A 12,112-nucleotide genomic window follows, 5' to 3' on the forward strand; every position below is an offset into this window, starting at 1 on the left:
CTCGGAAATACTCATGTGTATGTGTACTTACCATATGATCATTTTCATTTAGGCATCAGCTTGTGGTGGTGTCCTTTTGGCCTGTGGTCTGAGTCAACAGGCTGCTCTTATGTTTTTGTGTCATATAAAGGTTTTTCTACATGGAATATTTGCTTTAAACTACCGATGTTTTTTACATTGGCTGTTTTGTAGAAGCAAAACAATATATGATCTAGTGTAAAACTTTAACTTGGAAATAAAAATTAACCAAGATAGTTAGGTGATAGATACATCTGTACATCTCTCTTGCTGCAGTAATAACAGTCCAGAAAAGGCAAAAAATTTTTCTTCCTTTTTCAGCCCGTGTGGCTAATAAATGTCATGTCTTTTCACCAACTCTCTTCATAAATACTTGGGAAGCAGAATAGCTGCAGTTATCCAAATGTTTCTGATAATGAGAGTGAAATTTTTACGCCTCCTTTCTCCTCCTTTCTCCTTTCTCTCTTCCCCTTTTCTCCTTGTCCTTCTTCCTAGAATTTTCTGTTCTCAGAAATTATAAGAAAAAAGAGTTTTTAAGTAATCATCCAAAACCTTTTTTTATCACCTCAGAAATATGAATAGGGGAGAGAGAAAAACAAAACTTCAAATCCCATATCTATAGTTGACCATGATTTAGAACATATCAGAACACTCTTAAGTCATGTGGTTTTTTTCAGATGTTTTGATAATCTGGAGTTTTCCTCTTCATTTTATCTTCTTAATATTGCAGAGGAAAATATAATCTGTACAATAATTCCATTAGATTTAAAAATTGCTACATTTTCTTGTTGTAATCTAGATGTGTAACATTTTCCCCATTTAATATATTACAGAATTGGCTCATCTATAGGCAGAAATGTACTCAGGTGAAATATTAACTAATGCAAATAATATTTCTACATAGACTCACATCAGAGAGCAGGTCACTGACTAGCTGCTCTGTTTCCTTTATCCTGCTGCTTTAGAAATAGTATCCATTCCCATGATCAATCTGCTGGAGAGTACTGAGGTTCTGGAATAGATGGTTCATTATGAAAATTGCCTCATAAAAATCAATTAAAATGGGATTGAAAGAGGTTTTTTTTCCTCTAATGCTCAGTTTAGACTATAAAAATCTAATCATGTGAGGGCATGAATATAGCTGGTCATAAAAATAAAATAATGTGGAGGCTGAAAGTGTGGTCCTGTGAAAAACTGGTATAATGTAGTTTATAGAAGAAATATTAATGTATAGGAATATTTGCCATTCTGATAGATCCTTAGGAATTTTAATAGTATTGACAATACATATTAAAATGAGACTTGACTGACAAAGTACGAAAAGAATATTAAATCAATACAACATACAATCAATACAACTCCTCATAGTTTACTATTAAGAGGTTTTGGTCCTAAAAAGGTTCAATGGTAATAAAATTTACCCAAGTTATCTAGCGTGATTTTTTTTTTTTTTTAAGTAAAACGAGCAAAGTTTAAAAAATATTTCACAAAAGTATTTGCACCAAAACCCTGGTCTCATTACTCAATATAATTCAATTAATGTTGCACTTTATTAGATGGACTGTATTTACTTTTATTTTTTTTATTAATATGACCTCCTCAAAAGTTTCACATTACCATTTATATTGCTCTCCTAACTTCCACAAAAAAGATAACCGAGACTTCTGCTTGAGTATCACATGCTCTCTCCATACCACCACAACTGGAGTCATGTGGCAAATTTCAGTTGGAGTTGCTCTCTTCTCATGAGGGATCCCACACATTCTTCTACTGCAAGTCTTTTCATATCTAGCAAGTTGCAGGCTTGCTGATTTTTCAAGCTATGTTACAAGAGTGTCCTCATGAAACTCTGCCTGAGGGAAGTATGTACATGCAGAGAAGCAGGGAAATTTTAAATTGGATTTACAGATAGATTGCGATCTTGAATCAGCAAATATGTTTGTGCTTACAATACACATGAGAGATTTTTGTTCCTGTGGAAGCAATACTTAGGCAGCAGTCATTGGTATAACTATTGCTCATCTGGAGGGATCTGTGTGCTCTTGCCAACTTAGCTGTGATTTCCTGACACCAAATCTGGGCTAACATTGTGAGTGGGAGGTTTTATTACTTGCAGTAGTTTTTGAAGGATAGATGATGGTGAACATTGAGAGCTGACTGTTAATTTCATGCAATTTTTGATTTCCCTTTTTGCCTGCAAAGTACAGACATTTTTTTCTAGACCTTTTTCCACTGATACGCTGCCGTGTATGCACTTATGAAATAGACTAAGGTCCCCTATAGCATACTTGTTTCTAAACAAAACTGGTGTTATAAATAAAACTAGGGCAAATGAAGCTGATGTTCTCAATAAAACTGGTTGTGTATTGCTCTTCATTCATCTTCCAGATAAACAAAAAGGGCATGCTTTTTGAGATACATTTTTGGTTTTATGCTCATTTTTAGGACAGTGCAAAAATAATGTAGTCTTCCATATCCTAAGTAGATCTGTGCTACAAAAGAACGTTATAACATTTGAGATATGTTTGTTCATGTCCTTAGAAATGGTTGCAAATCTTTCAATAGCTGCTGACTGGAGAAAGCTCTTTTTCCTTATTACTAATGTATTTGAATATGAAGTAACTCCTAGAGGTTGTCGAGTTCCTAGTAAGTTCAAAAAACAATTGGTACAGCTGTTTCATAACATGAAGTCTTGGGATTTCAAAGTGTATTCTACCTGTTTCCTCGCTCCCCCACATGACCCTGCAGATCTAGGAGATATTGGATTTATGTATATACAATGCTTGTAAGTAATGTGCAGATCAATGTTAAAATAGATAAAAAAGCGCTCTGTCTATTCATTAAGCTGTTTACAGCTGCAAATTCATGATATGATGAAAACGTGTGAAGAAGGAAGCTTGATTCTAAAATGATGACATGAGGTTACCTATAGTTATGTGCAACCCATCCAAGCTGCTTAGAGAGGGTGACAGCGACAATCAACAACAGCACAATAGATGAGGGGTTTTTTGCTTGGCTGTTGGGCAAATTTTTTTCCTGTAAAATGAGCAGATTTAGAATGATAGTCATTTTCTAGGCATTAGGCAAAGGATTGTCTTTTTCAAAATATTGCTGTACTGTATGACTCAGTTAAGGGATCAAAATAAGATGTCTTGACTTAAATGTCTTGAATTAAAAAAGCACCTGCAATAAAAATAACTATATAGTTATTAGCTGGATGGTGAAAAATGTCTTCAGAAACAGTTGCAAAACTGTATCTAGGAGTATTTGGGATAGTATTTTGCATAGTAAATGGAAATATTTAAAAATATATATATGCATATATATGTATTTTAAAGATAATAGACATATGTTTTTCCAGTCACTTAATTTTACTTGCTTTTTCTAATTTGCTTCATTTTAATAAAATTAACATCTGTTTTTGCTGAACTGTTGAGGAAAAAAAAGGTGGTTTTAATTTTTAGCCTAAATTTATTACCAGAGCATGTCAGCAGTCTTCCAGAATAGATTATTTTTTGCACTGACAAGATTCATATTAATTTTAGCTATGGACCTAATTCAGCTATTAAAAGTTAGGTTGAAAATATTTGTATAATAAGAATTACGTTAAATGTTTTGTTCTTTATATCTCTAAATGACACAGGCAAAACTTTAACAGTACCTGGTTATTTTTTCTTGTTTTCCATATTAGGCCACTGACATCTGTGATCCAAACCCAGTCATGATGCTTATTTTGTGTGTCTACCTGTACGAAAGTCTCCCTCACTACTTACCCAAGAAGACTATAGAATTTACAGGTGCTCTCCATGAAACTGTTGTTAAACAGGTACTAATACCATTGAATTTAGTTTCGTAGCAGTACAAGGTTAAGACACTCTATATATTTCTGTGTTTGTATTATGTCTGTCCTACAACAGAGAATGAACGGGCTTCGTGTCATTTGGCTGCTAATTAGAGAAGATGGAAACATGCCTCTTCTTTTTCTCTTCAGGCTTGGGATCCTAACTTCTGCTACAGTTTTTTCCCTGTGCTCGTAAGCATAGAAACAATCTACAAATTTTACAAATCTGAGATTAAGGAAAGAGAGGAATAAGAGATTAACAGGCATAGGAGTGCAGTGTACACTGTAAAAGGAATAGTCAGAAAAACTGAGCCTGGATAGTCTGTGGAAAGTTTATATTCATTAGGAAGAAAAATGATCTAGCTAGTTATATGAAGTACTTTCTTATTTTGTGATATCCTTAGTTTGTATTTTGGAATTTAGCTGCAGAGCACACATTTTATACTCTAAAAATTGAATAAAAATCAGCTGATTTTGTTCTTTTCTTGACAGGTACATCTGAAAAACCCAAGCAGTAAAACTTTGATGTACAATGCTATTCTTGTAGGAAGAGATGCTGATGATTTCTCATTACCTAAAGGAAACACTTTCACCATTGCCCCTAGGTAAGTAATGATTTTTTTTAGCGTTATTGATAAGCCTATCAGTATGGAGATATAAACCTACTAATTTAATAGTGATGAATAATAATAGTAATAGTTTTTCCCAACTAAAATTGACATTTCTCCTCTGAGCTTGATTCGCATTTTTTACATCAATGCATTGTGGAAGCATGGGCACGTACAAATTATTTTTCCTCAGATTTCATTTTCTGTTTCTTAATCTTGAAGTATAGCTGGGAATTTAAGAGACCATGACACAGGTTTGATAGTAGTGTTAGACTACTTCTTTTTGTGCCCATCTGCTATCCCCACCAAGATGGAAACTATTGGAGATGCAATGTGGTTATTTCTCTAAGTGACACTTCTGAAATCAATCTAAGATTTTTGGAGAGATTTGATTTGGGGGAACCATGAGGTTGTTAAAATTTTTGGTAATACAAATGCTCATGGAATGTTGCTATCTGTGTCTTTTTGTTCACTAAGTACGTTTGGTTCTTTCTGTGGTATGTAGCTAGATATAGGAAATTCACTAATCCCTGATTAACTAGCGAAGACGAGGGCTGTAGCAGTGACTGACTGTCAGTTAAGAGCTTTTAAATTTAGACTGCAAGTGCGTTTAAGATACTCCTTTGCAGATAAAATGGATTAGAGATTGTGAAGACGAAGGTCAACATTAGTATGAAAATAACCTGTGAAGAAAAATTTCAAATTTGTACTGTCAAATTCAAGAAGACTCAACATAAATACAGTGCTCTTTAAGGATGATCAATATTTCAGTATTAAATGATATGCCTATTGTAAATATATGCAAAAGTAAGAAAAGTAATGCTATGTTTTCAGCAAGCTGTGAGGCTGATTTGATTCCATTTTCATTGCAATTGACTTCAAATAAGAATTAACATAAAAATGTAATCCTTGAAAATATCGTGTGTTTCTCTGAAAGGTCAATGTCATAGCTGTTTTTCACTTCACTTTAAAAAAAACTTCAAAGAACAGGGCACAAGTAAATGTTGCTAAAAATGTTTGTGGGTTGAGAGAGACAGGGAGACTGCTTACTAATGTCCATCATAGGCAAAACAGGCTTGACTTAGGGGAAGTTATTTTAATTCATTTTCAATTAAAATAGACTTTTGTAGTGGGAAACAAATACAAAATTTGAAACATCACCTCATCTCTTCCCCATTCTCTTCTTCCAGACTCAATTTCAGTCTTTCATTCCAGAATCCTCTACCTTCTCCTCCTGTGACCCTGAATGTCACAGGGGTTAATGGGGAGTGGGTGGCTGCAGTGACTTCATTGCAGTTCCTTTCTGCTTCTCCTTCCTCCTTCCACTTTTCTCCTGCTCCCCAAGTCCTCCCAAGGGCTGCAGTCCTTCAGGAAAAATTTGCTCCAGCATGGGTTATCCATGGGTCACAATTCTTTCAGGAAATATCCAGCTGCTCTGGCATGGGGCCCTAGGGCCCTACATGGACTGCAGTATGGGTATCTGCTCTGGTGTGGTTGTTTCCACATGCTGCAGGGAAATATCTGCTCTGGCAGCTGAAGTACTTCCTCTACCTGTCCTCCTCTGACTTTGATGTTCCCACTGCTGTTTCTTCCTCTTTTTCTCACTTTTCTGGCTTTCTGATGTTTTTGCCCTTTCTTAAATATGCTTTCACAGAGATGCCACCAGCTTGGCTGATGGGCTCAGCTGTGTCCTGTGGTGGGTCCATTATGGAGCCAAGTGGAACTGTCTGTGTCCTGCACAGGGCAGACCCTGGTCTCTTCTCACAGAGGCTACCCCTGCACCCTACTGTTACCAAAATTTTGACACCTACACCTAATACCTGTCAAGAATGAATATTTTATGTCAATTGGTTGAAATTAAACTGGCTTTAATCCTAAGCAACTGAACATTTGGGAAATCTTCCAAAGACTATGTTGTCATTCTGCTCTGGCTTTTGAGATGCATCACAACATTCTGAGTGTAGCTGAGTGTCAGATCTTCCATATAATGTAATTAATCTTTGATCTGAGATTCCCAGTCTACCGGGCGCTGCAATCTGCCATATAGACTTGCAGTTGACAACAGTAAGAGCATAAAGGTTTCTAAGCTGTCTTATGTGGTGTAGGCATACCTATAGTTTACTCAGTCTAGGTATCTTAACAAGAGAAATGATGAAGATGACTTGATCAATACTTATAAGTACCTTCCTGGGAAAGGGGCCTATTTAACTGCAAAGGGTATATAACAAACCTTTTCATAAGAACAACAGCGTGAAGCTGGAGTTGTACAAATTCAACTTGAAAGTAGCAATTGAGGGGAAGAAACTGCATCTGAATGACAAATTCTTTAACTGTAGGGGTTTTGCAAATAAAAGAACGCTGGAAATAGCACAGGAAATGACCTCACAAAATGATTTATTCCAGCCTTCTGCCCCAGATAATATGGGGTGCTTCCTCAGAAAAATGCTTCTACCAATTGGTAGCTATCGGAAGCAACTGAAAGATGATTGGGCTGCAGATAATGGCCTGCAATGTATAACTACTTTGAATTGTGTTATCTAGTGATTTCTGTTGGCCCTAAACTCTGCAACTTTGATCCCTCCAAACAACATTTTGTCTTTCTTTTCTTGTACTGAAGTATAGCAAATAAAAGAGAGCGAATTGTGTGCTGTTTTGAAAGATGGTGCACACTGAGCTGATAAAGAGATTAAGAATCTTTGACCCTTGCCCCAACTAAAGTGGTTATGGACAGAGCTAGTTATAATAATATAAGAATGAACAAGATTATATAACAATTTCGTGAGCTGAATTTTCCCTCAGTTTACATTGACTACAACACAGATGAGTTGAGAAAAAAAACCCTTTGTGTTTTCCCTGAATGCTGACTTTGCCACAGAAGGCAACAGTTGACAATTCAAATCAGATTTCTCTGCTGTTGCATGAACCAGAGGGCGAAGATCAGGCAGAATGTTCCATACGCTCAATTTCTCTGTCATTCCTATTTGTGACAAGAGCACAGTAGAATCCCTAAAACTTGATCTGTAAAGTGACTTTGGGAGTGGATGTCTCAGGCAGTCCCAGGATACGTTTTTCAGGATGTTTTGAATGGTAGGGTGACTTAGGAGCCTCAGGCTCTGTGGAGATTAGCAGCTCTTCACTGTCAAAAATGGTAATGTCTGGGGACTCTGCAGCAGCAACATGAAAGCTATAAGAGACAAGTTTTCAGAACTTTCAGGATTTCATCATCAATTCTCAGAACTGAGATCCTGAGATTTTTGGTGTTAGGAAGAACTCTGGGCAATATCATACTGATATACGAGGATAACTAGGTGTTAAGCTTAGAGATCATGTTGGATTAATTCTATCATCTACAGTCATCCCAGTCATCCTTTCTGCAGTTCGGTGAGCTTTTTTTTTTTTTTTTTCAATTTTGCTATAGCCTATTTGAGGTAAAGAATTATAAACTGTAATTAAGTTTTGAACCCTTTGGATGGGATCTAGTGGCCTAGTGGTGATCTATGTTGTTTGTTCCTTTTCTAATTATGCCTAACACTTAATTTGCTTTGTTGTATGTTTCCCATCACTGTGCTGATATTTTAATGAGACTATCTATTGCAAATCCTGACTTCTCAATGGTGAGTTATAATGGCTTGGAGATCACAATATTATGTAAACAAAGAACTGCTTTCCCTATATGTATCTCTTTACATCTAATCACACTGAATTTTCTTGTCGTTTTGTTGTCTCGTAAGGTCCTACAATCTTTGCTCTGTCAATTTTTGTCCTCACAACCTGGAGCAACTTAGAACATCAGTAAACTTCCTTGCTTTCCAGTTGTCACAGACCCTTGAGGACTTGATTAATGACCTTCCTACTTAGTAAGAAGTGTTAGTTCCTGCGTTGTTTCTTTCTTTCCTTGCTTCTCTTTGTGCTTCCTTGCTGTCTGATAGTTTCATTGTAAGTTTATAGAAAGGGACATTGTTAGAAATAGAGTAATTATATCACCCTCAATCTTGTTCTTGTTGAACTCCTTTAATGAATTCCCGTAAGTTTATAAGGCAGGACTACATTTTAAAGATGTTGACTCTTGCCAGTAAGATCACATTTATGAAGATCTTGTTTATAGTAGGTATCATTTATAGATATCCTGTTCTTTTACTCTTTATGATTGTTTCTACTGCAATGCAGGTGTAGATTTGAGATTTAAAGGTCTGTTATTCTTCTGATCTTCCTTATTTTTTTTTTTAAGATACTGATGTTCTATTTATCACCTTCCAGTTCTTCAGTCTCAAGATAGCTTTTAAGTAGGAATGTTCTCTCTCTCTCTCCCCATTTTTTTTTTTTTTAATCTGGTCCTATGTAAGAATTAGGTAAAGGTTCTCCCAGAAAGTTTCCATCCAGGGACAAATCCCATTACTACTCCCATCATAGTTTTATAGAACTTCTGCCATCCTTTTGATCAGCTTATGTGAAGAGATGTTTGCATTGAGTTCACTTGAAAAAGTAGCTCTTATTAAGAAACTTGTGAACCAACTGCAAAATAACATGATTCCCTTGAAGACATGGTATGCTGATTGCTACAATTCCTTTACTTAAGCACTTACTTGTGTAAGTATATATACAGACAAAACATAATAGTCATATTTCACTTACCACTGTTAGTTGTTAGGTATATTTATGTGTAAAGAAAGCTCTCTCTGCTCTTAAGTGTAGAAAGGCAGAATACATTTAGATTCTATACTACACACTATAATTTTTCTGACCTTCATGCCATCTTAAGACATTAATCTCAAAATGAGAGTGTGATTTTCAGAGCTTCAAAGTGTGAGCTTCATCAACCAAATTTTTTCTTATTGATCTTGCTTAATTGCAGGACTAATGGAAATAAAGTCTAAACCTAACTCTTAACCTATTCTAAACTCTCATTCCATACGATGTCCCCTTCTCCAGTTTCTTGTCAGAGACTTGAGCTGTTGCTTGTATGAGAGAACTTTGTTTTTTCCACCTCTTAATTACTCAACTTTGCTAATTATTCTGAAGGGGTATTTTTTTCTAATTTCCTTGTCAATCTTCAGTAAGGATTTGATGAAGACCATCTAGCTGTGCCTCACAACATGCATAACAGGATGTCTGTTTAACTCACAAAAAACTATTCAAATAGGGGAGAAAAAAGTAAATCAGTTGTTGACTTAGGGTAATAATATAAGGAAGGAGAATTTCCTGTGCTAGTGTGTGTGGGAAGAAAAATTAAGCTACATGCTGAGGTCATAAAAAGAAGTAAGTACTCAATATTGTTCTTTTTCTATCTATATAGTTCTTTTATTAGAATGTTTTATGGTACTCTTAGGCAGAATATTGAACTCCACAAAGTAATTCAGAATAAATAAATGACTTTTCTAGACCCCTTGCCTTACAAAGTGTTTAAAACATACTCCTGAAATGACATTCCTGAGTTAGAATTTTATGTGTAACTATTTGAACTATTACTATTGTTATTATTTTGCGTAGGAGACAAACAAGTATAAATGTGGAGTTCACTAGTCGTTTTCTGCGCCCTGCTGAAGCCATGTTGCTGCTGATCTCAAAGAGTGTGGGTGGAATAGGTGGTGCCACACTGACCTTCTCTCTGGAATCTGAAGTCAAACATATTGAGCCTGCTGTAAGTTTATGTGTGTATGATTAATATTGTAACAAAAGTATTCATCTGTGTGTTGTATCCAACAAAGGTGAACTGAGGTAAGAATGAAAATGTGAATTACCATCAGCATTTGCCTTTGAACGATGAATTTTCAGATTTCTAATATTAGCCTATGTATTAATACACGCAGAAAAAAAGCATAGAGGGATATCTAAGATGCATAAGAATATATATCACACTTAGATCCTGAAAAAAATTAAAACTTCTACACTGATTGCTCTGAAAATAAATCTGGAGCTCTTTTAGCATATGGATGCTTTTGGAAATTCCATTGTGAAGGTGCTGGTGTACTCCTTCGGCCGAATGATTTCAGTTATCAGATATAGATGGACAGCAAACTTTTGTTCGATGTTGCTAGGTTTATTTGTGCTGTTTATCGTAAGACATTCTTTAAATTTAAGATGTGTCACAGAAATAGTCAGTGCAGAATTAAGCATGTGTTCCATCATTTGTTATCAAGCATTCATTAAGCAGATCTCTCTTTTTGTCCCCATGAACCTCTTAATACCGCAGCAATAAATACTGATGAAGGCAAAAAGATAGTTTGATTCTTGGCCCTGTGCTGTCATTTTGAAGAGCATCTAAAATATGGTGAAGTTCAATGCATGTTTTAAAAGAAATATTCTTTAACTGTTCTTTGCTGGCAACAAAGAATAGCAATTATATTACATTAATTTCATAGTCACTAGTGGTCAAATACATGGTTCTATTCTTCTTTCTAATATTTTCCTATTTGTTTATGTATTATACTTGAATATTGTTTTGCAACTTTTTTATATTGATGTAAATTTTTGATTTTTTTTAGGATATATTAAAATGCAAATCGCCATGTTACGAACTGAAGAAAGTTATCCTAAATGTTACTAATCCCTTCAGAAATGAGGGCATATTCAGGTAGACAATGCTCTAAAGACAACTCTATAATGATCATGCTGTTTTATCAACTCTTCCATAATTTTCTCCTTGTCCTTAAAAATGTAACACCTTGAGGTTAAATTATAGGGATTTACATTACCAAAATTGTTACAAGCACTATGAGGTGGAAGATATAATAATGAATAAAGAAGATAAATAAGCCTTAATTGAAATCCATCTCAGTGTAAGTAATAAAGCTAGAGTTTTAATCAAATGGAGTTCATGAACCTTGCTTGTATTTTTGTATTTGGCTGAGGTCCAGCAGATTTCCAAAAAGAAACAAACCATGTTAATTAATAGTTGGTTATTTTTTTTCCCCAATCTGTTTTATCTTGCTGTTTAAATTATTAAGCAAGCAAAAAATGAAAACCAAAACAAAAACCCAAACCATGTTTTTGCCTTGGGGGTCATGCCACTATCAGTTAATTTAATTTTTCACTTGTATTCATCATAGATGTAACAACTGCAGAGTTAACTGTTGCTGTCCTTAATAAAAGAGTGGTGTGTGCCTGCAAAATCTATTTGTGATCTGACTCCACATTTTGTCTTTAGCCTACAGACCTGAACATTGGTTCATGTAATTAATTTATTTACCAGAACCATTTTTCCATAACGTTTTTATGTTGTTTTACTGATTTGTGTAATATACACGTTGCATAGGCTGCAGATTAAATTTCTCTTTCATCCACAGAATAGGTTTGGTATAGACACCTGTAACGGGGTTGTTTTAACTGCTCCAGCAGTGTGCTCTGGCATAAGCCTCCTGTGTGGGAATCATATGAGTTCATTTAGCTTTCATCTTTTTTTTAAAGTCCTTGAGGTGGTCAGTGAGACTGCCTATAATCAGTTCTGTGATGTGGATAACTCTCTTGGAAATAATAGATTAAAGGTGATGAAGTACTTTATTTTTATATGTGTATCACTCAAAAGCTACTTGACAACTTCTTGAAGTAATGATCAATTTGGGTAACCAGTAATTTAAAATAAAAGATTCTTTATATCGTGTTTGCATTGTTTTGAACCATCTAATGATCTATCAGAGGGTGCATTGCT

The 12,112-nt window shown here is 35.2% G+C and overlaps 1 protein-coding gene across 3 annotated transcripts in view; it reads left to right on the forward strand.

Moving 5' to 3' along the window:
- The window catches only part of CFAP47 (cilia and flagella associated protein 47), a 298,916-nt gene that overhangs the window by 99,122 nt on the left and 187,682 nt on the right, over positions 1–12,112 (forward strand). For all 3 annotated transcript variants that reach the window (XM_065848704.2, XM_071812057.1, XM_071812059.1), the window contains exons 36-39: positions 3,710–3,844; positions 4,352–4,464; positions 9,955–10,105; positions 10,950–11,038. In XM_065848704.2, the coding sequence (XP_065704776.1) occupies positions 3,710–3,844; positions 4,352–4,464; positions 9,955–10,105; positions 10,950–11,038 (488 nt within the window). The remainder of the gene's footprint in view (positions 1–3,709; positions 3,845–4,351; positions 4,465–9,954; positions 10,106–10,949; positions 11,039–12,112) is intronic.

This window comes from Patagioenas fasciata, chromosome 1 (assembly GCF_037038585.1).
Source record: "Patagioenas fasciata isolate bPatFas1 chromosome 1, bPatFas1.hap1, whole genome shotgun sequence".
Classification (NCBI taxonomy): domain Eukaryota; kingdom Metazoa; phylum Chordata; class Aves; order Columbiformes; family Columbidae; genus Patagioenas; species Patagioenas fasciata.